General features: G+C 57.9%; 3 protein-coding genes across 5 annotated transcripts in view; 2 read left to right on the top strand and 1 right to left on the bottom strand.

The window, feature by feature from the left end:
* The first annotated feature begins 1,050 nt into the window (after positions 1 to 1,050).
* Positions 1,051 to 10,422, top strand: FDPS (farnesyl diphosphate synthase). The gene is given in 11 exon segments (XM_043568556.1): positions 1,051 to 1,266; positions 1,342 to 1,504; positions 3,261 to 3,401; positions 7,705 to 7,785; positions 7,916 to 8,038; positions 8,531 to 8,619; positions 8,710 to 8,782; positions 9,398 to 9,475; positions 9,555 to 9,689; positions 10,145 to 10,289; positions 10,292 to 10,422. Coding segments are annotated over 11 exon segments (1,260 nt in total). The 5' UTR covers positions 1,051 to 1,087; the 3' UTR covers positions 10,345 to 10,422.
* Positions 10,423 to 10,678: 256 nt separating this feature from the next.
* On the top strand, positions 10,679 to 18,538 carry RUSC1 (RUN and SH3 domain containing 1). 3 transcript variants are annotated; one of them, XM_043568553.1, is made up of 10 exons: positions 10,679 to 10,782; positions 11,447 to 12,904; positions 14,132 to 14,230; positions 14,378 to 14,454; positions 14,559 to 14,733; positions 14,808 to 14,913; positions 15,066 to 15,112; positions 15,620 to 16,169; positions 16,627 to 16,755; positions 17,923 to 18,538. In XM_043568553.1, exons 2-10 carry the CDS (start codon positions 11,533 to 11,535, stop codon positions 18,089 to 18,091), a joined length of 2,724 nt encoding a protein of 907 aa, XP_043424488.1. In that variant the 5' UTR covers positions 10,679 to 10,782; positions 11,447 to 11,532; the 3' UTR covers positions 18,092 to 18,538. The 3 variants fall into 3 exon arrangements, with proteins under 3 accessions (XP_043424488.1, XP_043424490.1, XP_043424489.1); XM_043568555.1 differs by lacking the exons at positions 10,679 to 10,782; positions 11,447 to 12,904 and adding an exon at positions 13,253 to 13,551; XM_043568554.1 differs by lacking the exons at positions 10,679 to 10,782; positions 11,447 to 12,904 and adding an exon at positions 13,675 to 13,960.
* A 5,607-nt stretch (positions 18,539 to 24,145) lies between these two features.
* ASH1L (ASH1 like histone lysine methyltransferase) overlaps positions 24,146 to 26,899 on the bottom strand; it is a 197,686-nt gene continuing 194,932 nt past the window's right edge. The window contains 1 exon segment of the mRNA XM_043568552.1: positions 24,146 to 26,594. Coding sequence (XP_043424487.1) covers positions 26,503 to 26,594 — 92 coding nt within the window. The 3' untranslated portion in view covers positions 24,146 to 26,502.

Raw genomic sequence — 26,899 nt, 5'->3', positions numbered from 1 at the left:
ATGCAGGGCCCCATGCTCGCACGAGGGGATGCAGCCAATCAGCGTGGCTCGTCTCTGCCCAGCCAGCCCGCGCTAGATCGCGTCGTCCTGTCCCTCCTGCCGCATGCCGGGAATTGTAGTCTGATGGGGGCCTTTCCGCCTAGAGCTAAGGGAGCTCGGGAACTACTAGACCCAGCATGCCGCGCGCGCAGCCCGGCGGCTTTCAGGAGTACCCCGCCAACACTCTGGAGCAGGAGCCGGCATCCGGGAGCAGGTGAGAGAGGTCTCCGGCCGGCGCTCAGGCCGCCGTGGGAGGCTCGGCCCCAGCTCCGCGGCTGCACTTGGAGGCGCACGAGGGCCAATCTCTTGCGTCGGAGGCCCCGGTGTTGGGAGCCCGTGGGCCGGACTGGCTGACCCTCTGGGTGGGCGGAAGCCGCCGGGATGTGCATTGCGCGCGCTCCGAGCCTCCCCGGCCGCCCGATGGCTGCTCCGAGGCTGGCCATGCGCTGCCTGTGACCACGGACCTCGTGTCCGTGGTTCCCGGGGTTGCGGCGTAGTCTGCGTCCTCTTGGGGTATCTCCGAGCCTGCGCACCCTCTCCCCGCCTCCCAGGGGAGACCTGGGTCCTAGATTTGGCTCTGCCACTGGTCACGTATCTTCCTGCCTCTTCGAGATTCCGTTTGGCCTTCGTGAAATAGGGTGCTTTAAGGGTCCTCCCAGCCCCTGGTCCTCAGGTCCTTCGGTCTGGGCTCTTCCAGCTGTGCTCCAGGACTTGGGGGAAGAAGCCAAGGCAGTAGCAATTCCAGAGGTTCCCCGCAGGGTTGACGGTTGAGGGGATGTAGTTGGGTGGCATTAAGTTATTTTAGGTGCGTACCTAAGTGCCATCAGTCGACTTCCAGCCAGCCGGTCAGCCGCTCTCTCCCCCCTTGCGTTAACTTCTTCCTGTAAATGCCCTGGAGCCTAGCTCGGGAGAGGGCGGGGCATTCTGGGCCCCGAGGTGAAAGGCTGGGGGTGGTGGGGGTGACCTGGGGAGCCGCAGCCGAGCATCTGCCTGTGGTGCTTGCCCCTGCAGGGAGTGCTCAGTGCCCCCTCCCTATGCCACCCCTGTGATGCCCCTGTCCCGCTGGCTGAGATCTGTGGGGGTCTTCTGGCCGCCAGCTCCCTGCTGGGTGCCCCAGGAGAGGTGGCTGGGTTCCCTCCTGCGGCCCTCCCTGGTGCACGGGGGCCCAGCCCCGGGGGCCTGGCACGGTGCCCGCTGCTGGTGCCAAGCGTGGACAGAGGAGCCTCGGTGAGTGTGGTGGGGTGAGAGGCTTTGGGGAGGGGAGCAGTGCTCAGGTTTCTGACTTGTGCCTCCTCTCCTCAGAGCACTTTACTCCTCCCTCAGAATGAATGGAAACCAGAAATTGGACCCTTATGCCCAAGAAAAGCAGAATTTCATCCAGCACTTCTCCCAGATTGTCAAGGTGCTGACCGAGGATGGCACGGGCCACCCAGAGATAGGAGATGCCATTGCCCGGCTCAAGGAGGTGAGGGATTTGTGACTTCAGAGTGGGAATCTTTGGTTCATTCTATAAGCGTCTGGGGGTCCTGGCTTATAGCGGGGGAGCTGGCTTTTACCTGAGTGGCTCTGGGTCTCCTCTGGAGGGGGCGGGGCCTGGGCAGGGATACTCAGTGCTTGAGGACTGCTTTGCATGAAGGGTGAAGAGGGTGAAGGCTTTAATCTGGTAAGTCTCTGATTTTGTTGAGAAAGGGAATTAGGTGTCCCAGGTCACAAGATGCTATTTTGACAGGGACCCGGGAGGAAGGCAGCCTGAGGTGGGCCAGGTGGAGCTAGGGCATCATCAGAAACCCCTGCTCCAGGAGAAATCTGGCTGGGAATTCTTTTTTCTTTTTTTTTTTTTTTTAATTTTAGAAAAAGAGAGAGTCTGAGCGGGGGAGAGGGGCAGAGGGAGAGAGAATCACAAGCAGGTTTGTGGAGCCTGACACAGGGCTCAGTCCTACAACCTTGGGATCATGACCACGACCTGAGCTGAAATTGAGATGCTCAACTTCCTGAGCCACCAGGCGCCCCCTGGCTGGGATACTTAAGTTGCCTAATTCTTTTATTCTTTTGGGGGGTATCTAGTAATTCTTTTTTTTTTTTAATGTTTATTTTGTGGGGGAGGGGCAGAGATAGAGGGGGACAGAGGATCCCAAGCAGGCTTCACACTGTCAGCACAGAGCCAGACATGGGGCTCGAACTCATAAAGCCAGAGATCATGACTTGAGCCAAAGTCGGACGCTTAACCGGCTGAGCCACCCGGGCTCCCCTGTTTAGTAATTTTTATAAATACTGTTGAAGCTAGGAAAAGGTTTGGCTACGCTGGGATGGAGACTACAGGGGGAGGTGCTCCCAACGCATTAGAGCCTGTGGACGGCAGAAGGCAGAAGGCAAAAATGGGGTTCCCAGCAGGAGGAGGCGCCCCTGGAAGGCTGGGGGGTGGGTCCCCTCCTGAGCTCTCTTCTGGCCTACTTTGGGGTCTTGTCTTTTTTTTTTCTTTAATGTTTATTTTGAGAGAGAGACAGAGACAGAATGCGACCGGGCGAGGGGCAGAGAGAGCAGGAGACACAGAATCGGAAGCAGGCTCCAGGTTCTGAGCTGTCAGCACAGAGCCTGACATGGGGCTTGAACTCATGAACTGGGAGATCATGACCTGAGCTGAAGTTGGACACTTAACTGACTGAGCCACCCAGGTTCCCCGGCCTTGTCTTTAATACAGTGAGAGAGGCTTTTCACTTGCAGACAGTTTGAATTGTGGGTAGGAGGAGGTGGCTGGGAAGCATAGGAGAGGTGGGGATGGGGCAGGAACCTGGGAAGGAGAGACCTGAACTTGCCACCCATTTCCGTGGCGTGAACCCTTGCCTCTGGGTTCAAGCCCTGCTTTGGGCTCGGGGACAGATTTTGCTGTGCAGTATGGAGGCTTTAAATTTACTGAAGAATGCAGTGCCTGGCTAGGTCAGTCAGTAGAGTGTGTGACTCTTGATCTCAGGGTTGTGAGTTCAAGCCCCATGTTGGGCATGGAGCCTGCTTAAAAAAAAAAAAAAAGGAAAAGAAAAAAATGTACCGAGGAAGACCACCCAGAGAGGGTTGGGGGCGGGGGAGCCACTCCAGAGACTCCCCGGAGGAGGAGCCGTGTTCGAGGAAGTTGAAGTTAGGTGGCGGTTGGAAGGGAGAGAGGGTGGGGAGCAATCTCGGAGCGGCCCTCTGCGAACACGCCGCCCTGCCCTCCCCCCTGCGCCCAGGTCCTGGAGTACAACGCCGTCGGAGGCAAGTACCAGCGGGGCCTGACGGTGTTGATAGCCTACCGGCAGCTGGTGGAGCCCGGGAAGCAGGATGCCGACAGTGTCCGGCGGGCCCTGACCGTGGGCTGGTGTGTGGAACTGGTGAGAGGATGGGGCAGGGGAGCGGAGGTTTTACCAGGGTGGGGGTATCCTGGGGGCCGGAGAGGGATGAGCCAGAAACTAATTTCTCCACGTGTTTCTGTATGGCAGTAATCGAATTTGGACACCGAATTACCCCAAGGTTAACAAATGTGCAGAACCTCGTTGCCAGGGGGTACATATTTAATCCACAAACTAGCCGTGGGCCAGGGCCTCGGAACTGGACATAAAGGCGTCGCCTCTGGGGCACCTGGGCGGCTCATTCTGTTGGGTGTCTCTTTATTTGTTTTTTTGAAATGTTGATTTATTTTTGAGAGACAGAGAGAGAGTGGGTCGAGGTGGAGGAGCGTGACGCAGAGGATCCGAAGCGGACAGAGTGTGACGGCAGAGGTCCTGACTCGGGGCTCAAACTCTTGAATGGGGAGATCATGACCTGAGCTGAAATCAGACGCTCAACCAGCTGAGCCGCCCAGGTGCCCCGAGCATCTAACTCTTGATCTCAGCTCAGGTCTTGATCTCAGGGTCATGAGTTTAGCCCCTAGCTGGGTTCCATGCTGAGTGTGGAGCCTACTTTAAAAAAAAAAAAAAACAAAAAAAACCCCAACTCTTTCCTCCGAGCAGAGGATAACCACGCAAACGGTGTAGTTCTTCCAGAAGGTTACTCCAAAGCAGAGACTGGAAACTTTCAGCCCACTGGTAGTTTTCAAAAATTAAGGGCCCTAAATTTAATTAAGAAGAGATGTCACATAAAACCCCAGATTTCTGGCATTGCTTGGAAAATTGCTAGATCCGGGCCCAGATACCCACGTAGCAGCAACTGGCTGACACTGAATCATAGCCACTGACCCCACAACAGGGCACGTGCTCTCTTGTGTGGCCCCGTCCTGCTCTGCTTTGCTCCAATCCCCTTGTCTCCTATACCTGGTTCATTTGGCCCTTGAAGGGGCATTGTTTCCTGGCCTGGCCTAACGCCTTCACTAGTGACAAGGAGACTGGGTCCCAGGAGGGGTGCCAGGCTCTGAGGAGGGTGGCAGTGAGCCCAGAAGGGAAGACACTTAGGCCATGATGAATGACGGACACGCTGAGGCTTCTGGCCCGCCTCAGGGGAAGACGTGATGGGCTCGGGGTCAGCCATGCCGCATTCTCGGTTTGGTCTGGGCAGCGCGGGCGGGACTGTGGCGTGTGGCTGTTGGAAGTTCCGGTCTGTAGCTTGTGAGTGAGATGGGCCTGGAGAAGAGGGATTTGCCTCCACGGAGGTAAAGGGATAGTGGCGTCACTGAGGGACAGGTGATGGGCAAGGAGGCCCAGGGCAGAGCAGGGGCGCAGAGCTCGGGGACCAGGCGGGGGAGGATTTGAGGGCCCGGCGGTTCACCTGCTGGAGAGAATTGTCATGAATTAGAGCTGCACCTGTGAGTGTTTCTTTTTTTAAACGTGGCGGTAGTGCTGTCCCTTCCCCAAGGTGCTTTTGAGCTGTCCCCCATTGTTTTTGTTTGGGTCATTAAAAAAAAAAAGTATCTGGAGAGAGACCGAGAGAACACGAGCGGGGGAGGGGCAGAGAGAGAGAGAGAATCTCAAGCCGGCCCCAGGCTGTCAGCACAGAGCCCGATGCTTGGACTCCCGAAACTCTGAGGTATGACCTGAGCCGAAACCAAGAGTCGGACGCTTAACCAACTGAGCCTCCCAGGCGCCCCTTGTTATAATCTCTGCTTTTATCTTTCTACCTCTGCCTCGTTTCCTTCAATCTCTTACTTTTCTATCTCAGGATTCACCTCCTAGACACGAGGACATTTGCCCGTATATCCACAGTACCGTGATCACTCGTGTCTTAGTCCATTTGGGCTGCTACGACAAAATAACACGGACTGGGGTAGCTTATAAAGAACAGAAGTTTATTTCGCAGAGTTCGGGCGGCTGGAGGTGGGAGATCACGGCACTAGTGTGGTTGGCGAGGCCCTCATCCTGGGGCTGGGGCGGGGGGCACCTTCCTGCTACACCCTCTTGTGGCAAAAGGGGCCGGGGACCTCTGGAGGCCTGTCGTGAGGGCCCTGTGCCGGTGCCCGCACACCTCCCGGAGGCTCCGCCTCCTCATCCACGGTTAGGATTTCAACATACACATTTGCAAGGATACATTCAGGCCATAGCAACGTTCCGGGATAATTTATTTAACACCGGTACAGTAATATTATCTAATGTATATTTCTTTTTTTTTATTTCATAAACGCCAAATTTAATATATTGTCTGGTGGCTTTAGGTCATATTCCTTTCTCCTTGACCTTAAAATTCTTCCAATATCCCTCTTCTGGCCTTGGGAGAGTCTGATGATTTTTTTTTTTTTTTTTTTTTTTAATTTACATCCAAATTAGTACAGAGTGCAACAGTGATTTCGGGAGTAGATTCCTTAGTGCCCCTCCCCCAGTTAGCCCATCCCCCCTCCCCCAACCCTTCCCGTAACCCTCAGTTTGCTCTCCATATTTATGAGTCTCTTCTGTTTTGTCCCCCTCCCTGTTTTTATATTATTTTTGTTTCCCTTCCCTTATGTTGCTTTGTTTTGTCTCTTAAAGTCCTCATATGAGTGAAATCATAGGATTTTTGTCTTTCTCTGACTAATTTCACTTAGCATCATAGCCTCCAGTTCCAGCCACGTAGCTGCAAATGGCAAGATTTCGTTCTTTTTGATTGCCGAGTAATACTCCCTTGTATATATAGACCACATCTTCTTTATCCATTCATCCATCGAGGGACATTGGGCTCTTTCCATCCTTTGGCTGTTGTCGACAGCGCTGCTGTCAACGTGGGGGTGCGTGTGTCCCTTCGAAACAGCCCACCTGTATCCCGTGGAGAAACGCCTAGCAGGGCAATTGCTGGGTCGTGGGGTAGTTCTATTTTGAGTTTTTTGAGGAACCTCCATCCTGTTTTCCGGAGTGGCTGCACCAGGTTGCATTCCCGTAATGTATATTTCATAGTTAAATTTCCTCATTGTCCACAAAAAGTCCATTCTAAGTTGTTTGTTTTTTTTCGAATACTCAGGATCCAGTCAAGAGTAATGGGTTCTTCTTCGATCTTTAATCTTTAATCTTTAGAATAGTCCCTCCAGCGTAACTGACTAATACTGTGGATAGGTTTCTCATTTAGTTGAGACTCTGGTACCGGTGTATATTTTTTAAGTCCCCTACAAAACAGGAAGTGCAGTTGGGTTACGAACTGTGGTGGGACGGAGGAGGCTGAGGGAAGCTGCAGAACGAGTGCCCCTGGAGACCATGTGGGTTGAGTGGAAGAGAGTGGACCGGGAGCTTCAGTGGAAGCATGTCGCTCAAAGTAAACACTATGTACATGAGACACGTGCCTCCGATATGGGGGCCCAGAGCCTGCCCCAGGATGAGGGCAGACCTGGAGGTGCGGATGGACGCCTCCTTCCCCGAGGATTCACTTGGGTAAAGAGCAGCGGCCACCTTGGTCCTTTCTGTACGGGGCACGGCAGAGCTGACGGGTGGTGCTGGGGGCTCCGAGCGAGGCAGGGCCGCTGGTGCACAGAGTTCAGGGCGGAGTGAAGATCTAAACCGTGTTCTGGAAGGCCGTGTTCGAAGTCTCGGAACCTGACTACAAGAAGTCTTGGGGTACGCGGCGGCGTTTCGCTCTCTGTTACACGTGGTCTCCGGGGCCGGCTGTTTGAGCCTCTGGGAGCTCCGGGGGGGCAGATGTTGGCCTTGCCTCCGAGGACCTCCCAGCCCGCTGGGAAAACTCGTGTATCCTGGGGACCTCGGGAAGGCTGGGACTTAGAAGCCCTGGGCTGCTGTTTGAGTGGTTAAATGGTTAAGACCCATGGGTGAAAGTTACCAGGGGTCAGACTTCGGTTCTGTCCCTATTAGACCTGCACCCCTAAGGGTGAGCTCCCTGAGGTGGGGCTTTGTCCCGCACACAGGTGTGTAAGCAGAGTGCCCGGGGACGACACGGGAACAGCTGCCTTTTATTCCAGAAGTCAGGTAAAGTCAGACTGCATGAAGCAATCTTCCCTTCATCATTCAAGGAAGTTTTTGGCCAGGGAACAGTCTGTGAAGATCTAACCTCCCTGACCCCGGGGTCGTCTAGGGCTGCGTGTTTGGGGATGTCCGAGATCCGTTGGGAGTCTCTCACTCTGGAAATGAGAGCTGTGACCCCACGTTATACCTGGAACGCCAGATCCAACGAAGTCCTAGGATTTTCTGAAGTCCCACAGCACAGCACAGACGTCCCAGCCGCTCCGTCACCGGCAGAAGGAGCACCTCCAAGGAGACCGAGGGTCTTACCCCACTCTTCCTTCTCCTGTAGCTCCAGGCTTTCTTCCTGGTGTCGGACGACATCATGGATTCATCCCTCACCCGGCGGGGGCAGGTCTGCTGGTATCAGAAGGTGCGACACTACCGGGCGAGCAGCCAGCAGTGGGCGTGGCAAAGGGCCCGGGGTGGTGGTGACCTCGAGCCCGCCGAGGTGTCCGCAGTGGCCAGAGATTGACCGCATGTTTCTTCTGCGTCCCCAACAGCCAGGCATAGGTCTGGATGCCATCAATGACGCGTTGCTTCTGGAAGCATGTATCTACCGCGTGCTGAGGCTCTACTGCCGGGAGCAGCCCTATTACCTGAACCTGATTGAGCTCTTCCTACAGGTGTGCTGCAGGCCTGGCCTCCCTGGGCCACTTTCATCTGGCATCGCTCGGGGCACGGGAGAGCGCTAGGTCTGCCGGGAAGGGTGCTGGGCAGGGTGGTGGCAGGAAGGGCTTCCCTGGTCTCCGTGATCGGGTCAGGATGGGCCATGAGGCTCCGGGCCCTCTCCCTCTTTTTTTTTTTTTTAATTTATTTATTTTGAGAGAGTGAGCGAGTGAGCCACTGGGTGGGGGAGGGGCAGAGAGAGGGGGAGAGAGAATCCCAAGCAGGCTCCCCACTGACCACGCAGGGCGTGATACAGGGCTCGAACCATGAGATCATGACCTGAGCCAAGATCAAGAGTCAGACGCTTGACCAACTGTGCCACCCGGGCACCCCAAGGGCCCTGTCCTTGCTGCCTCTCTGACTGCCCATGGCATGGGATGTGGGTCCCGGGATTTCAGGGTTTCCCAGCCCTGGAGAAGGGCAAGGTTATGGGCCATCTTCCTCCTCAGAGTTCCTATCAGACTGAGCTCGGACAGACGCTGGACCTCATCACGGCCCCCCAGGGCAATGTGGATCTCAGCAGATTCACTGAAAAGAGGTGAGGGATGGTGGGAACTGCATCTGGACGGCCCGGGAGGGCTGTGCTGGGCACTGCCCTTCTGAGCGGTGTATCTTCTCCCCTGCCCAGGTACAAGTCCATCGTCAAGTATAAGACCGCTTTCTACTCGTTCTATCTTCCTGTGGCTGCCGCCATGTACATGGTGAGTGAGCCTCCCCACCCTTGCTGCCCCCTGATGGGGCTTTTGGACAAGAGGGCACAAAGCAGACGTCTTCGGGCAGTCTCGTGCCCCCACTGCGTGGCTGTGTGACCTCGACCAAGTTACTTAAGGTGTCTGAGCCTGCTCTCAGTTGTAAGATGATAAAGTTCCCTCCCCGGGATTTTTATGACCATTAGCCAAGGCAAGGGACGTGAAAGCAGTCAGCCGGTCGAGTCTGGATGGGAGTGGGGAGGAGGTCACACGGTGTGATGTGGAGAACCCTGGGCTAACTGCCTGCGCTGACCTCGCTTCTCCATTTCCCTTTTCATCGCGCAGAAGTGGTAAATGGTGAAGGGTCAGGAAGAAGAGTGTTGCCCGGGATCCGCAGGCCTCTGGGGCTGACCCGCCTCTGCTGGCCCTCACCCAGAGGCTCCGCTGGCATAAGCGGGTAGAGGTTGGGCGGTCCAGACTTCCTGCATCCGGGCGGCCAGGCATGTCTGAAAGGAGAGGGGAGATGATTTGGGGGCTGTGCTGAGGCCAGCCCCCCCCCCCAGAGCAGCAGCAGGGAAAGCGAAGGCCCCCCTGGAGTTGGGCTCACCGCTCCCCTTTCCGCCGTAGGCGGGCATCGACGGGGAGAAGGAGCACGCCAGCGCCAGGAAGATCCTGCTGGAGATGGGGGAGTTCTTCCAGGTGCAGGTAGGAAGGTGCCGGTGGGAGCAGGCCACAGCTTCCTGTCTCCGGAGCCTCTCCACTCTGCCTTTTCTGCCCCTGCCAGGATGATTACCTTGATCTCTTTGGGGACCCCAGTGTGACAGGCAAGATCGGCACGGACATCCAGGACAACAAATGCAGCTGGCTGGTGGTTCAGTGTCTGCAGCGGGCCTCTCCAGAGCAGCGCAAGGTCCTTCAGGTGCCGGAGAGAGGGCTGTGGACCTGGGCTCGTAAGGAGGGGGACGGGGCAGTGATTCTCAAGTGGGGGTGCTTTTGCAGACGTTTTTCTGTTGTAATTTGGTGTGCGCATGCGCTACAGGTGCCTCCTGGGTAGAGGCCGGGAAGCCGCCAAATGCACAGAATGCACAGAACGGCTTCCCCCCGCAGGAGAGTCTCCAGCCCTGAGTTTGAGTAGTGCCCAGGTTGAGAAGCCCCGGGGGAGAAGAAACTGAGTCCTGAGCCAGTATCTGAGCATTTGGGGTGGGGAGACGGAAGTTGAAGATCGGAGGCGCTCAAAGACCCTGGAAACCGGAGGCGGGAAGTAGTGACCAGCGATAGAGATGTTCTGGAATCTGTGCATGAGGGGCGTGCCGGGCACCCGGAGGCGCTGGTGGGGTAGGCTGAGCCCGTTCTCCTGCCCCCAAACCCTTCCAGGAGAACTATGGGCAAAAGGAGGCCGAGAAGGTGGCCCGGGTGAAGGCGCTCTACGAGGAGCTGGAGCTGCCGGCCGTGTTCGGGCAGTACCAAGAGGACAGCTACGGCCGCCTGATGGGCCTCATCGAGCAGCACTCTGCGCCCCTGCCCCGGCCATCTTCCTGGGGCTGGCGCACAAGATCTACAAGAGGAAAAAGTGACTCGGGGACCGGGGACCGGGGACCGGGAAGGGTTGGGCGAGGCGGGGCCGCGAGGCGCTCAATAAATTGTCGAACCTTGTCGTGGTCCTGTTCCTGCTGTGCTAGCCGGGGGCGCGGCTCCGGCCAGGGTGGGCAGGGGTGGGGGTGGCTGCACGGAAGCGGGGAGCAGGGGGCCTTGCCTTCGGGACCCCTGAGGACCGAAAGCCTGAGACCTCGAAAGCTGCACGCTGGGCCTCGGTGGGTGACACAGGCGCGACGTCAGGCGCTGGGGGCTGGGTCTGAGCCACGCCACGCCCATGCGTGAAGGGGCGCGGCTGCGCAGCGCCGGCGGGTTGTCCCAGCGCCCCCACCCCCCCCTTCCAGTCTGTGCGGTCCAGCGGCGGGGACCTTGGGAGCCGAGGAGGAGCCCGCTGCAGCGGCTGCGGGAGGAGGCCCCTGGTGAGGAGGGCTCGGCCTCGGGACGCGAGAGAGGGGAGGCGGGAGAGGGGAGCAGTGAAGCTGCAGAGAGGAGGAGCGGGGCGGCGGCTGGGTGATGGGGACCAGCGCGGAGAGAATGGACGAGCACGGGGTCCCAGCGCAGGTGCACCGAGGCCGCCGAGCTCTGTGCCGGCCGACCTGCCACGCGGACCCGACACGCTGCCCCTTTCGCGCATTGAGCGGCCAGACGCGCCATCCCCCACCCGGCTTCAGAGCATCTGGGCGGGGCCTCCCTCAGCCCCTTCCCCTGGGAGTGAAGGGCAGGCTGGGGAAGGGGCGGCGGTGGGGTGGGGTGGAGTGGGGGGACAGGGCCAGACTGCAGCAGAGACGATCTGGGGCTCCATTCCGGGCCCCATCCTTTTTCAAGCCCCCGCACCTCCACGGAGATCCAGAGCGCAGCCGCATTCTCTGACCCTCCCCGCCCCATTCCCGGGGGGCTCCCTTCGGCTCCACCTGCAAATACTGCAGTGGAAACTAATGGTCAGTCGGTGGACATTTGCATCTCATTTAAATATTATCCGAAGCGGCCGGCGCCTTTCATGCCTGCTGCAGCTGTCAGTCACCTCGGTGTCCTTCCCGCGGCCCGCGCCCTCTCTGGCTGGGTTTCACCGTCCCTGTCTTCCAGGTCTGCGTCTGCGGTTGCCAGGTAGGCGGGTGTGAGAGGCCCGATCCTCCTGATTGTCGAGAGGCCATCCCGTCGCCGGCGGCACAATGCTGTCCCCTCAGAGGGCTTTACTTTGCAACCTCAACCACATCCACCTCCAGCATGTCTCTCTGGGCCTGCACCTGTCCCGCCGTCCTGAGCTACGGGAGGGGCCCTTGAGCACGTCCCCTCCCCCAGGGGACACCGGGGGCAAGGAGAGCCGGGGCCCTTGCAGCGGGGCCCTGGTGGATGCCAATTCCAACAGCCCAGCCGTGCCCTGCCGCTGCTGCCAGGAGCACGGGCCAGGCTTGGAAAACCGGCAGGACCCGGCCCAGGAGGAAGAGGGGGCTGCCTCCCCCTCGGACCCGGGCTGCTCCTCCTCGCTCAGCTCCTGCTCAGATCTTAGCCCTGACGAGACCCCCGTCTCCGTGTACTCGCGGGGCCTCCCTGGCGACGAGCATGTCCGCCCTCAGCCCAGCATCACCCCCCTGGAGCAGGGCTCCCCACTGGCTTCCGCAGGCCCTGGCGCCTGCTCCCCGGACAGCTTCTGCTGCTCGCCCGATTCCTGCTCCGGAGCGTCCTCCCCTCCTGGCCCTGGCCTGGACTCCAACTGCAACGCCCTGACCGCCTGCCTGGAGCCCCCCTCCCCGGGGCTGGAGGAAGAGGACGAGGGTGGGGAGCAGGACCTCCCTGCCTCCGAGCTCCCAGAGGCGGATGATGATGATGGGAAAACCGACGCTGGGAAGACGGAACCCAGCTGGAAAATCAACCCTATCTGGAAAATTGACACGGAGAAAGCGGAAGCCGGCTGGAGAATCGCGGAGAACAATAACTCTAGCTGCAAAATCAGTGGGCATAGTAACTCCAGCTGGAAAACGGAACCCGGACAATTCGACTCCGGGCGCAAAACCGCCTCGGGGGTAGCCGACCCCGGCTGGAAAGCAGACGCGGGGAGAGCCGAGGCGGGGTGCAGGCGTGACGTCAGCGAGGAGCCGGCGGCTCGCCGGACCGTCACGTCTTTCCACGAGCTGGCCCAGAAGCGCAAGCGGGGTCCGGGGCTGCCCCTCGCGCCGCAGGTCAAGAAAGACCGCAGCGACTGGCTCATAGTCTTCTCGCCCGACAGCGAGCTGCCCCCCAGCGGCTCCCTGGGCGGCTCCCCGGCGCCGCCGCGGGAGGTCACCACCTTCAAGGAGCTGCGGTCCCGGAGCCGCGCCCCGCCCCCGCCGCTGCCGCCCCGCGACCCCCCGGCTGGCTGGGCCCTGGTGCCGTCCCGGCCCCCGCCCCCGCCCGTCCCGCCGCGGAGGAGGAAGAACCGGCCCGGGCTGCAGCCCATCGCCGAGCGGCCGCCCGAGGAGGGCAGGCCGGGCAGCCCCGCGGCTGGAGAGCAGGCCCCGGCCGCCCGGGAGCCGGAGGAGCCGGGCGCGCAGGCCGGCCGTGCGGGTAAGCGGCCGCGGGGAAGAGCGGGGCGGAGGCGGGGCGGGGGGGGAGGGGTGCCGGGCTGCGGCCCCGCCCCCGCCTCCGGCCCGCCTCCTCCGTGGGTGCCGCCCGCCGCCCCCCTCCCGCAAACCGCCCCCCCCCCGGCCGCCGGCGGCGAGCGCTCCGGGAGGGGACCCTGGGGGGCGCCGCCGGGCCGCGGCACTAACTCTCTGCTCCCTCTTTCTCCGCCCGCCCCGCCTGGCTGCCGCCCCGCCCCCGCCGCCCCGCCCCGCCCCCCGCTGCAGCCGGTGCCCCCCCGCCGCCGCCGCCGCCGCCCGCCCCCCGGGCCGCGGCCGACGCGCGCCCCCTGCTGGAAGGCGCGGGCGCGGTGGGAACCCCGCCTCGGGCCGGCCCGCCCCGCGCGGGACTGCGGCTGCTGCCCGTGCGCCTGTCCCCGGTGGGCGCGCACTCGCCCCCGGCCCGGGGGGCCCTACCCTGCCTGGCCAGCCCCGAGCTGGCACTGCTGCTGTCCCCGCTCTTTCCCAGAAGCAGCACCTTCCCCGCCGCGGCCCCCCCGCCCCGCCAGGTGCCCGCCCCCCCGCTGCCACCGCCGCCGCGCCCGCCGAAGGCCCCCGGCCGGACCAGGAGCCCGCCGCCTCCGCCCAGGCTACGTAAGACGGACCCGGGCCCGCCCGCCCCCCGCGCCCGCCCGCCGCGGGGCTGGGCCCTGGGCCTCGAGGTCCGGGCGTGGGGGGCGCGGGCCGAGGGCGTCCCAGCTAGCGCCGGGCGACGGGCCTCGGGTCACGCCCCCTGCGCACCGGGGCGGGGGGGGGGGGTGCTGGCCGCGCCTCGCTCGGGGGGTGGGAGAGAGGCTGGCTCGGGACCCGGTGGGCCCCGCCCGCGCCTCCCAGCCTCCCGATCCCCGGCCGCCCCTCCCGCTGCGTCTCCTCCCACTCCCGGAGGTCGGTCTGTCTGTCCGTCCATTGGCCCAGGCCCCCCACGTGCTCCCCGGGCTGCCCTCCCTACCCGCGTCCGGCCGGCGGGGAGCGCGCAGTCCCGGCCGGGGCCTTCGGGGCGGAGGTGGGCGCGGGTGCGGGCGGCGCGCGCGGGACGGGGCGGGAGGGGGGGGGGGCGCTGCGCCTGGCCCTGCCCCCGGCCCTGCCCCCTTGCGGCCTGTGGGCGACCTGTGCGCCGGCCCGGCGTCCTCGGGTCACCCTCGGGTCACGCCGCCGCGTTCTTCCTTCACCCCAGCCCGGAGCTCGTGGTCGTTCGCCGGCGCCCCCGGGGCCCAGCGACGGTGGATGGCAGAAACCCAGGGTGGGGCCGGCCAGCTGCAGGAGCAGAAGAAAGGTAGGACGCTCGGACTCTTGACCCCGGCTGCCGAGTCGGCTGCGGCTGGTGTGGGCGCCCGGCCCCCGGGGTCACGGTGCGCGAACCGAGGGTCTGCGGGGCCCTCGGGTGAGCGCGGGCACCGACCTCCCTGCCCGGCCCTCGCAGGGCTCCTGATAGCTGTCAGCGCCTCGGTGGATAAGATCATCTCGCATTTTGGGGCCGCCCGGAACTTGGTTCAGAAGGTGAAGGTGTCTGTGGGGGAGGCAGCGGGGGCGAGAGGGGACCCCTGGGGCCCGCACGCGCGGTTGGCAGGGAGGCCGACGTGCCGCGTTGTGCCCGCCCCCAGGCGCAGCTGGGGGACAGCCGGCTGAGCCCGGACGTGGGGCACCTGGTGCTGACCACCCTCTGCCCGGCCCTCCACGCCCTGGTGGCCGACGGGCTGAAGCCTTTCCGGAAGGACCTCATCACCGGGCAGCGCCGGAGCAGCCCCTGGAGCGTGGTGGAGGCGTCGGTGAAGCCAGGTGGGGCGGGCCCGGGCGGGGCGGGGCGGGGGCGCGCGCAGGCCTGGGCCCGGCTGATAACGCGGCGTCCGCAGGCTCCGGCACCCGCTCGCTGGGGACCCTGTACAGCCAGGTCAGCCGTCTGGCCCCGCTGAGCAGCAGCCGCAGCCGCTTCCACGCCTTCATCCTGGGCCTCCTCAAGTGAGTGGCCCTGTTTTCTGGCGCTCCTCCCAGCCCCGGGGACCTCGCGGGTGCACTGGTGGGATGCAGCGGTGCTCTGGTTCCCAGAGAGGGCTGTCGCCTCTGCGAAGCTCATCTCTCATCCCGAACTCCGTTTTTCCTGCCACCCCCAGCACGAAGCAGTTGGAGCTGTGGTTTTCCAGCCTCCAGGAAGACGCAGGTCAGACCCTGAGCCTCAGGGAGGGGGGGCAGGCACCTCTCCTGTCGGTCCCACTGACGTCAGAGTGACTCTGGCCCCAGGCGCGACTTTGATTACCCTGACGCTTCAGGCTTTCAGTGCTTCCCGTTGCCCATAACAGGAGAGACCCAAGTCCTCACCTACACCTCCAGAAGCTTGGTTATCAGGCCTCTGCCTTCTTCCCCGGCCTCCAGGTCTGGGGCTCTCCCCAGGCCCCGGGGCAGTCTTCTTCCCCATCCTTCCTGCCCCACGGCCCTCCTTGGGTCGTCTTTACCCCAGGAGGCCTGTTCACCGTCATGCCTCGTGTCTTCCTTCTCTGAGGCTCCGAGTTGCTCCCTCGGCCTTCAAGGCCCCCTTTCCCTCCTGCGAGTTATGTGCCACCCTTGTTCCGCGGGCCCTGGTTCCGCTGGGGCAGGGGCGCGTGGGCTCTGCGCCCCCAGCGTGGACGGAGGCGGGACCGGGGCCCGACGGCAGCCTGCACGTCCCCAGGCCTGCTGTCCCTCCTGTATCTGCCCACCGGCTTCTTCTCCTTGGCCCGCGGCGGCTGCCCCGCGCTGACCACCGAGCTGCTCCTGCTGCTGCAGCCGCTGTCCGTGCTCACTTTCCACCTGGACCTGCTCTTCGAACACCACCACCACCTGCCCCTGGGCCCGCCTCCCGCCGCCCCCGCCCCGGGCTCGCCTCCGGCCCTGCAGCACACCGTGCGGGCCGTGCTGCACTGGGGGGGGCGGCTGGCCCAGAGCCTTCGGGGGGCTTCCGGGGAGACGCCTCCAGGCCCTTCAGCTCCCGCGAGCCCCCCCGCACCCGGCGGCTGGTGGGAGCAGCTGACCCAGGCCTCCCGGGTCTACGCGTCCGGGAGCGGCGAGGGCTTCCCTCTCCCCCGGTGGAGGTCCTGGCGTCCCTCCGGCACCGCCGAAGGAGCCCAGGACGGGCCCCTGCCCGCGGAGGAAGCGGCACCAGGCAGAGGCGTGTGGCTGGGGAGACTGTTTGGGGTGCCGGGGGGCGTCACAGAAGCCGACGGTGGAGCCTTGAAGTCCAGGTAATGGCCCCTTCTCAGAGCCCCCAGTCATCCCAGTTGGAACCTATAGAGACCGTTTGCGCCAGAGGTTGGCCGGCTTGTTTCCCTAGGGCCTGAGCGGCACGTGGTTCCCGTTAGGCCCGCCCCTCAAGCCCCGCAGGTGCCCTCCGTGCTGGTGCTCTTGCCCTGGGGTTTGGCCACGGCGGCCTCGGCCTGTCCAGTGAGCCTAGGGGTCTCCCTGAGCCCGCTGCTCCCAGAGGCCCCTTCCAGGGCGTCGGTGACCTTGGTGGGTGCCCCCCCCCATCACCGTGAGGGTGCCTGTGTCCCGCAGCTGCCCCCGTGCTCCCAGCAGTGACCCGTCCCTGACCTCTTTTGAGTCAGGCGCCCCCCCCACGTCCTCCCTCCTCCCAAACCCCGGGTTCTTGGGTTCTTTTTCTGGATGCCCGGTGACCCCTGTGACCCTGTGTCCTTCGTCCAGGAGACCATCCAGCTGGCTGCCGCCGACAGTGAGCGTGTTGGCTCTGGTGAGGCGGGCGCCACCTCCCGAGACTCTGTCTTCCCCCGAGGAGCCTGAGGCCGCAGCCCCGAGCGCCCCGCAGACCCACAGGTCAGGAGGGCGGCTTCTGCTTGGGGAGAGCGGGGGTCCGGGGGGTCGTGGCGCAGAGGCCTGGGGCCACGAGGTCAGCTGGTGACCAGTGTGAAGCTGCTGCCTCTCAGGCCGTTTCTCTCTCGTCCGTTGGCGATGGTCTTAGGAAGACTAAACCTAAGTGTGTGAGGCCTGTGGTGCCCACGGGTGCCTGGGACCGGTCACTTGTTGCTGTCCTCTGAGGGGTCATGCTTCCCTGAGGGTTTTTCAGGTTCAGACCTGCTTCTGCTCCGGAGTCTGGCCTCAGCCTGGTTGTCTCAGTGCACCGAATTAGGTTTCTTTTCTTTTCTTTTTTTAAGCTTATTTTGAGGGAGAGCGAGCGTGAGTGCAGGGGAGGGACAGAGAGAGAGAGAATCCCAAGCAGACTCTGCACCATCAGCACAGAGCCCCATATGGGGCTTGAACCCATGAATCGTGAGATCGTGACTTAAGCGGAAATCCAGTCAGCCGCTTTACCGACTGCGCCACCAGGCGCCCCTGAATTCAGCTTCTTGGCTTTTCCTACGCTCAACGATTCTTTTCAAGTCCTTTTTACGAGCCGGGCGTTATGCTCTGGGAGGGAATGCGAAGGCACGGGCACTGGAGCTTGTGGCCCAGGGAGGACCCCGGTGCAGGAACGCGCAGCCCCGTGTGGTGGATGCTCTGGGAGGGGAGGACTGAGTCCCTCGGGGCCAGGTCTGGGGGCGCAGCTGTGTAGGGGGTACCAGGGTGATGGCAGCAGCGAGATGCCTGAGGCCTCGGTGGGTGGGAGGAACCCGGACTCCATCCTTGAGGCCCTGGGAGGCAGCCTGGGGGGACAGGGGCAGGGAGAGGTGAGCAGACCCTGCCCTGGGGCCCGGGAGTGAGGACGGCAATGGCGTCCAAGAGGAGGGCGGATGGAGTGATAGGAGACACAGGCGCCAAACAAGTTTTTTGGGGGGTGGGGACGATTGGATGTGGGGTCAGGACGCTGCACATTCTGGCAGGAGACCCCCCCCCCCAGGGTGGGGGAGAGCAAGGGGGTGTGTTCGCAATGGAGGGGGCCTAGGAGGAGGAACTGGTCCTGAGGGGGGGACTGGTGGGGAGGCCGGGCAGTCGGTCCCCACGCCTCTCCCGGAGCCTCACCTGGCCTGTCCCTCCGGTCCGCAGGGCAGTGCGCGCGCTCTGTGACCACACGGCCGCGGGACCTGGTCAGCTGAGCTTCCGGCGCGGGGAGGTGCTGCGAGTCCTGGGCACCGTGGACGAGGACTGGCTCCGCTGTGGGCGCGATGGCGCCGAGGGGCTGGTGCCCGTGGGGTACACGTCTCTGGTCCTCTAGGCCGAGGGCCTTTCCAGCCGCGTCGCCCCCCCCGCCGGGAACGGTGACCTGTGCAGGCGCCGCAGAAGCATTGGCCTGTCTGCAACACGGCCTGTCCCCCCCGCCCCCCCCGCGTCCGTGTCTGCCGATGTGAGATCCGCTCTCCTTCCTCCCTGTCCCGCCGGTGAAACCTGCTCGTCTTCTAAGTACGAAAGGAATTTCCCTCCACCTCCCTCCTCTTCCCACCTGCGTAAGGAACCGTTTCCCTTCCCGGCCGCACCTCTGCCTTCGTCGTCTGCGAGCGGACCGTCCCCACACTGGAAGGGCCTGGTCTCCTTCCTGCGCATGGACACCCCGCAGCGCCCACGTTGCTTGTATTTATTCTGTGCTCCGACCCCCCCTGCTGGGTGGGCCCGTGGTGCCGGTCCACCCGCCCCTCCTTTGTCCCAATAAAGTGTGGGCGCTGAACGTGTGTGTGTCACTGGCTCCAGGGCAGAGGCTGCGGGTCGGGGAGAGGCCCCCTCCTGCCGGCCCTGGGTCCTCACTGCTCCCCGCGCCGCCGTGGAGAAGCGGCCGATTGGTGCAGAACCTCACAGGTGCCCCTCGGTGGAGGCCTGACTGCGTGTCTTAGGAGCCCGAAGGGACCAAGGCGGGTGGGGAGGCCTGGGCTTCCCGACTGTGCTCACACGACCCCGACCGAGGTGCTGGGCAGGATCAGAGGGTTGCAGGGAGGGACGCCCTTCCAGGTAATGCGCCCACTCTGCGGTGACACAGGTTCAGACAGCACAATAAGGGGACGTCCGTTACTCCGTGGGGAGCGTCACCGGGAAGTTAGAGGACAGGACACTTAGGGGAAACAGAACCAGGAGAGGAAAAGATGCTGACGTTTGCCTTTATCTTGGGGCAGGAAGGTCAAGGGGATGACAGGCTGGCGCAGGGAGAGGGCGGCGTGGAGCCCGACGCCTTACACTTTTGCTGTTTCCTGACTTCCTGCTCCCGTTCCTGCTCCCCGTTCCTGACTTCCTGCTCCCCATTCCTAACTTCCTGTTCCCATTCCGGACTTCCTGCTCCCGTTCCTGGCTTCCTGCTCCCTATTCCTGATTTCCTGCTCCCCGTTCCTGACTTCCTGCTCCCGTTCCTGCTCCCCGTTCCTGGCCGGCTTGTGTCACTAATCTTGCTCTGATTTCGTTCTGTGTCTGGCTGCCCTCCCAGCGTCGCTGCCCTCCCAATTTCAGGCCTAAGTTTGCATTTCAGGTGTGCTCTAGCGTGGCGTTCACTCACACCGGATTCTGAGAGCCGCTGGGACCCGCTAGGACCCGCTAGCTGCAGCCTTAGGGCAGCGCTCCTTCACGGAGGCTCTCCAACTGCTTTCTCCTCCTCTGGCGTTTGAACTTCTTAAGCAGTACTTGTGGAAGACTACTGTGACTTTGGCTTTGTGACCAGTGTTTCCCACAGGGAGGTCTGCACAGTGACCCACCGTTCCTGGGTATGGCCACGGAGCTGTCATGTTCCAGGACCCCACCTGCCCTGTCCTTCTGACTCCTGTCCCCATGTGCTAGGTGTTACAGTGCGTAACTCTAACAACTGGGAAGTGTCCTCAAATGATATTGCTGAGATATGGTGATATTTGTGGTCACAGCCTAATGGGTCTCAGGCTTGTGTAGGCAGTAAGAGTAACAGACCTCCTTGAAGGACATCATGAAACAGACCAAATGTTGATACGGAATTAGCTTTGCACTCTTCCATTTAAAAAAAAAAATTTTTAACGTTTGTTTATTTTTGAGACAGAGAGCGACAGAGCATGAATGGGGGAGGGGCAGAGAGAGAGGGAGACACAGAATCGGAAACAGGCTCCAGGCTCTGAGCCATCAGCCCAGAGCCGGATGCGGGGCTCGAAGTCACGGTCCGTGAGATCATGACCTGCGCTGAAGTCGGACGCTTAACCGACTGAGCCACCCAGGCGCCCCCTGCACTATTCCATGTTACCTAGAACAGCTATAGTAGGTACCAATGGCTAAAAAGTAACGAAGGGTACAAAGTTTACGAAAAAACTGCCAATGTGCTGCCTTTGCATCATGATGAGACTGCATCCTGTTGCCTGACAACAGGACAGCCTCTCGTCCTCCTGGGAGCTGGCAGACGCTGAGCTCTTCACGATCATCTCTTTTTTTAAAAAGTAATGAATTGAAAGTCATAATTCCAACACAGGCAACATACTTTGCTATCTTAGTTTTAGATGTACAATATAGCGATTCAGTAATTCTGTGCATTACTCAGGGCTCATCATGTTAAGTGGACTCTGAATCCCTGTCACCCATTTACCCACCCCGCACCCACCTCCCTTCTGGTGGCCACCAGTGTGTTCTCTCTAATTAAGAGTCTGTTTTCAGGTTTGTCTTTTTTTTTTCTTTTCCTTTGTTTTTTAAATTCCACATGAGTGAAACCATATGGTATTTACCTTTCTCTGGCTTATTTCGATTAGCATAATACCCTCTAGACCCATCCATGTTGTTGTAGATGACGAGACTTCATTCTTTTTTGTGGCTGAGTAATGTTCCAATGTATACGTATACGACTTCTTCTTTAGCCATTCATCTCTCAAGGGACTCTTGGGCTCCTTCCATAATATGGCTACCGTAAATAATGGTGCAATAAACATAGGGGTGGGGGCCCTGGCCCGCTGGGTCAGTGGAGCATGTGACTCTTGATCTCGGAGCTCTGGGTTTGAGCCCCACGTTGGATATAGAGATTACCTAAAAAAATCTTAAGCCCCCCCAAACCATAGGGGTGCATGTATCGTTTCGAATAAGTGTGTTTGTATTCTTTGGGTAAATACCCAGTACAGGAATTACTGAGTCATATGGTAATTCTATTTTTTTTTTTTTTTAATGTTTATTCATTTATATTTGGGAGAGTGAGTGGGGGAGGGGCAGAGGGAGACCCAGAATCTGAAGCAGGCTCTGTGACGTTAACACAGTGTAGAGCCCGACTTGGGGACTCACAAACCATGAGATTATGGCCTGAGCTGAAGCCAGATACTTCACCAACTGAGCCATCCAGGTGCCCACCATTTTCCACAGTGGCTGCACCAGTCTGCATTACCACCAACAGTACACGAGGGGTCCTTTTTCTCCATGGTGGTTTCTTGTGTTTTTTATTTTAACCACTCTGACAGGTGTGAGGTGATACCTCATTGGGGTTTTGATTTGCATTTCCCTGATGAGTGATGTTGAGCGTCTTTTCACGTGTCTGTTGGGCATCTGGATGTCTTCTTCGGAGAAATGTCTATTCATGTCTTACGCCTATTTTTGATTATTTTTTTTATGTTGAGTTGTAGAAGTTCATTATATATTTTGCATACTAACCCTTGATTGGATATATCATTTGCAAGTATCTTCTCCCATTGAGGAGAATGTCTTCGTTTTATTTTTTAAATTTATTTTTAATGTTTATTTTTGAGAGAGAGAGAGAGAGCGAGAGAGAGCGTGCGCAAGTCAGGGAGGGGCAGAGAGGGGGACAAAAGATCCAAAGCAGGCTCCACACTGTCAGCGCAAAGCTAGACATGGTGCTCGAACCTATAAACTGTGAGATCATGATGGGGGGGGGGGGGGGCTGAAGTGCGACGCTCAACCGACTGAGCCACCCAGGCGCCCCTAAAGATTTTAAGTAATCTCTACACCCTCTGTGGGACTCAGAACCCCCGAGATCAAGAGTCACATGCTCTCCCAACTGGGCCAGCCAGGAGCCCCAGTTTTGTTGTTTCCTTTGATAGGCAGAAGCTTTTTTATTTTGATGTAGTCTTAATAGTTTACTTTCGCTTTTGTCTCCCTTGCCTCAGGAGACGTTCCTATGGCCAGTGTCAGAGAAATGACTGCCTGTACTCTCTTCTAGGATTTTTATGGTTTCAGGTGTCACATTTAGGTCCTTAATCCATTTTGAGTTTTTGTATATGCTGTAAGAAAGTGGTCTAGTTTCATTTTTTGCATGTTGGCTATCCAGCTTTCCCAACGTCTTTGTTAAAGGTGCTCTAATTTTTTTTTAACTTTGAGAGAAAGAGAAAGAGAATGAGAGGGAGAGAGCATGAGCAAGGAAGGGGCAGAGAGAGAGAAAAATCCCAAGCATGCTCTGCGCTGTCAGAACAGAACCTGATGCGGGGTTCAAACTCACAGATCATGACCTGAGTGGAAATCAAAGTTGGATGCTTAAACGACTGAGCCACCCAGGTGCCCCAAGGCTGTCTTTTTTTCCCCATTGTATATTCTTGCCTCCTTTGTCGAAGATTAAATTGATCATATGATGGTACGTTTATTTCTGGGCTCTCTGTTCCGCTGATCTGTGTCTGCTTTGGGCACATTGTTTTACTATAGCTTTGTAGCACATCTTGAAATCTACAATTGTGGCACCTCCAGTTTTGCTTTTCTTTTTCAAGGTTACTTTGGCCATTCAGAGTCTTTTGTGGTTCCATACAAATTTTGGGATTATTTCAGTTTTGTGAAAAATGCTGGTGGTATTTTGGTAGGGGCTGCATTAAATCCATAGATTGCTTTGAGTAGTACAGACATTTTAACAATATTTATTCTTCCTGTCCATGAGCATGGAATCTTTCCATTTGTTCATGTCATCTGCAATTCCTTTCATCAGTGTTCTGTAGTTTTCAGAGTACAGGTCTTTCACCTCCTAACGTTTATTCCTAGGTTTTGTTTTTGTTTTTGGTGCAATTGTAGATGGGATTTTTTTGGGGGGGGGGATTATTAATCTTTCTGCTGCTTTATTATTAGTGTGTAGAAATGCAATGTATTTCTGCACATTGATTTTGTATCCTGTAACCTTACCAAAATCATTTATCGGTTCTAGTAGTTTTTTGGTGGTCTCTCAGGTGTTCTATATAATAGTATAATGTCATCTGCAAATAGTGTGTGTTCCTGTTTTCTTATCAACCTGGATGCCTTGATTGCTTTTTCTTGTCTGATTGCTGTGGCTAGGACTTCCAGTACTATGTTGAATAAAAGTGGTAAAGAGTGCACATCCTTATCCTGTTCCTGATCTTTAGAGGAAAGGCTCTCACTTTTTCACCATCGAGTATGATGTCTACCATGCGTTTTTCACATACAGCCTTTATTAGGTTGAGGTATGTTGCCTTTAAACCTACTTTGTTAAGGGTTTTTAATCATGAATGGATTAAATGGTACTTAGTCAAATGCTTTTTCTGTGTCTATGGAAATTACCACGTGGTTCTTATACGTTCTCTTGTGGACGTACTGTATCACGTTGATCGATTTGCAAATATTGAACTACCCTTGCATCCTGGGAACGCAGCCAACGGTCTTGATGCTTCTGAACTTCGAGCCTCAGTGGTGACCTATGTCTGGGATGACGTTTTGTCAGGTGTTTCCGTCGTTAGCCGGAGTGGATTTATCCTCCTCATTAGTAGGGTCACACTCGGCTATTGGACACCTTTCTATTTGGAGATAAACATGAAGATTTTGGAATTCCGAGCCCAACACTAGGTACCAGGTGATCTCTGGCAAGCTGCTGAGACTCCGTTTTCATGTCTATGAAATGGGAGTAGGAACTACAGAGCTGTCACGAGGGTCACTGGTCTAACTAGCTGGGTGGCCCTGGGCAAGTTACTATCACTGACCTGTTGCTTTAAGTCCCTCATGTGGGACGTTGGGTTTTGGTACCGACCTGAAAGGGCCGTTGTGAAGATTAATAAATGTGTACACGTCGACTGCTTCTGATGACACGGTCTAGCATGGTGGCCTGAAGTTACTGTCGCCAGCCTCGGAGGTGGGGAGTATCAAACGAGGCCATGTGTGTGTGCGTGCATGTGCGCAGAGGACAGAAGGGGAAGCGATCGTTCTGTTGGTGGGTTGGGCTGGGCGCAGACCGAAAAGATCCCAATGTTGAGGAAACGGCTTCACCTAGGAGTCGGCACCGGTGAGTGCGCTCCTGGGGGGCCCAGGATGCTGGTGCTGCGGTGTGAAAAAGACCTCTTTGGAAACAGGCAGGAGAAGATCCTGGAAGATAGATGAGGACAGGGAAGAGGGAAAGAACGGCACGCTCACCACTCTGTTGTTAGGAAAAGTTTTTTCCATTTAATACTAGACTTTCAAGGATTGAGATGCAAGCTTTTTCTGCAATTACATCCAATGTTAAAATTGGTAATACATAATTTACAAAGATTAACATCAAAACAATCATCTATTTAGATATGCTTTTGTAAAAAGGAAATATATTAGCAGCATTTATATTTTCCGCAATCACACGGCCTACAGACATGCAGACTAACTCTGGATCTATTCGCAGCGATGTAGTGCGTTGCCCCGCATTTCAAACACCAAAACCCGCCTGGCAGCTAGGGGGTTCTTTTTATTTCATTATTATAAAATAACCGAAAAATAAAAAAAGGCATTAATTTCTACACCAGTAAGAAAAAACAAGTTTTTGCACTTACCTAACATTTGATTGTCTAAAAAACATTTCAGTTTTTAGTCTTTCAACAAAAGAAAGATAAAATGACAGAGCGTAGTGTCTTTTGCTTCTGTTCTCACATTTTACAAAGTTTTTTTCTTTTTTCGTCTTTTTTAAAATTTTAGTGTTTAACACTATTCAAGGAAATATTGAATTTTAATCTCTTTCTTGTCATTTTCCTGCTTTTGACTAAAAGGAGACCCCCCCCCCAAAGTGCCCCTATTTCCCACCTCCCTCCCACCCAGCTCCCTGCAACGAAAACCAAAGGAAGCCACTAAACCGGGCCTTGGACATGCGACGTTCCCAGCTCCACACGTGAGGACCTCACACCCAGGTCTTGTCGTAACGTACAGTGCCTCTCTACAGTAAGAAAATACTCCAAACTAGTTTCTTAATTCTCTTTTTTCTTTAATAAAATATTTATTCTGCTTTTTCTCTGCTCAAGGGGATCTTTGGCTTCCCCTGTCTCTTTTGTTTTGTTTTTTTTTTCTGTTTTTGTTTTTTTTTTTTTTTTTCCTCAAGATTGACACAGAAAGGAGAAAAAAAAGATTGAATGGAATGGAAGGTGTCCATGTTTCTACCTAAACAAGTCAGAGCGTTGTCATCGGGGGAGATGTGCAGCGAGGACAGCGTTGGTCCGGGACTGGAGAAAAGTAATGGGACGGGGTTACTACTGTATTGCTTCCTAGTCACGCGGCAGATATATATATATATACATACATACATACATATATATATACACACACAACTTGGCACATTTAAAAACCATCTTTTCTCTTATAAGAACATCTAAAACGTATATGCATATGTATGTCTGAGAAGATAACAAAGCAAAGCTTTTTAAATTTCGTTTTTAAAGAGACAGTATCGTCTGGGAAGTTCTGGCCAAGAGATTGGGAAGGAAGCAGACGCCCGTGCCCTCCCCCCTGTGCTGTCGTCAGGAGGGCGGAGGACCCAGGCCGGCGGGTGGGCAAGCACGGTCTCTAAGAGGTGGACACTGAAAACTGTACAATGAGGAAAACAGGAGTAGTGTTTTCAGTCGCTAATGTACACTCACAACAAATACTCTGCTAGGCGAACACTGCTCAACAGTCTGTGTAGTGACTTTGGGGGGCGGTTTAGGGTCCACGCGTACGGAGGTTTTACGACGAGGCTATTCTGAGACGAACGTCCGTTCGCGGCACAGCAGACGCCCGAGAGCCACAGCGCGCGAACGGCACAGGTGAGGCGCTGGCGGGGGCCTGGCCTTCTCGTTAGAAAAAGATAGGTTGGGCAGGTTATGAAGTTAAAACAAAAATCATCACAATGAGTTCTGTGCCCTGCTGACCCCATGGGGGCCTTCCCTAGTCCGTGGTTACATTCTGGGGGGGAGAGGGAGGGAAAAGGGCCGCAGACACAAGTGCTTTGACTTGTCAATTCACGTTTTACTTGGACCTGATTGGACGAGGAGAGAGAAACTTTCCCAGTCAAGGATCCATCTGGAAAGAGGCCCCAGCAGCTGTTTCTGTTGTAGGTCTCTAGGGTAGCTCCTGGAGCCCACAGAGAACGGACGCCCGGGGCGGGTAGGGACCCCCTCCCGCCGACGGGGAGTTACACCTGGGGACAGGAAGCAGCTTCGCAGCAGTGCCTGTGGAGTCAGAGGATGACACAGAGAGACCCAAGCTGGAGGGAGAGCCGAGTGCTATAAAAGTACCAAGACTCTGGCCACCCCCACGGCTGCCCCCGGTGTGCGCTGTCCTCCTCCCATCTCGAACCCTCAGGGCGAAGCAATGGAGAGGAAAACAAGTTAAACGGGAGTGTTTATACAGGCGCCTTCCTCTCCCCCTCCACTAGCTCCAAGGTTTATTAAGTACCTGATGCCAACGACACGGCCCCTTCCCACCCCTGTCTACACTCGGAACAAGAGGCAGGACTGTTAGCTCCACTGACGGCGGATGCCTGACCTCCTCCTCTGAGGCTCACTTCCGGAAGCTGCTCTCTGGGATGAACAAAGTGCGTCTTCGGAGCTTCCTGCCGGATCCTTCCTCCAGCAGGTAGGTCACGTCGATGGCTGAAAACAGAACCAAGGAGGCTCATCGAATCCCCGCCCCCCCGCTCCTCCCTCCACATCTGAGCTGGAGGGCGGGCACTGGAGCCCAGGGACTCCTTTTCCAGCCTGTGAACGCGTTGGGCCTTGCTTGGGAGGGAAGTTCTCCGGGGGACCGTCTCCGCACCCGCAGATCCATTCCCGACACGCAACAGGATGCGGGCCCGCAAAAGAACCGCGAGGTTTTCACAGGATACTTTCCATTCCGGCCAAGTAATCATAAGCCGTTCTTTTCCATTCTTTCCACACTCGTTTCCCCTTTCTCTTAA

This window comes from Prionailurus bengalensis, chromosome E4 (genome assembly GCF_016509475.1).
Source record: "Prionailurus bengalensis isolate Pbe53 chromosome E4, Fcat_Pben_1.1_paternal_pri, whole genome shotgun sequence".
Classification (NCBI taxonomy): domain Eukaryota; kingdom Metazoa; phylum Chordata; class Mammalia; order Carnivora; family Felidae; genus Prionailurus; species Prionailurus bengalensis.
This window is presented reverse-complemented; position numbering and strand designations above follow the sequence as displayed.

What these genes read in the sequence shown, in the direction of transcription:
- RUSC1 (XM_043568553.1), top strand. Translation starts at nt 11,533, where the DNA reads ATGCTGTCCCCTCAGAGGGCTTTACTTTGCAACCTCAACCACATCCAC. An exon ending in TTCATCCTGGGCCTCCTCAA is followed by an intron (nt 14,914 to 15,065) that starts GTGAGTGGCCCT and finishes TGCCACCCCCAG; the next exon opens with CACGAAGCAGTTGGAGCTGT. An exon ending in AGCGCCCCGCAGACCCACAG is followed by an intron (nt 16,756 to 17,922) that starts GTCAGGAGGGCG and finishes TCCGGTCCGCAG; the next exon opens with GGCAGTGCGCGCGCTCTGTG.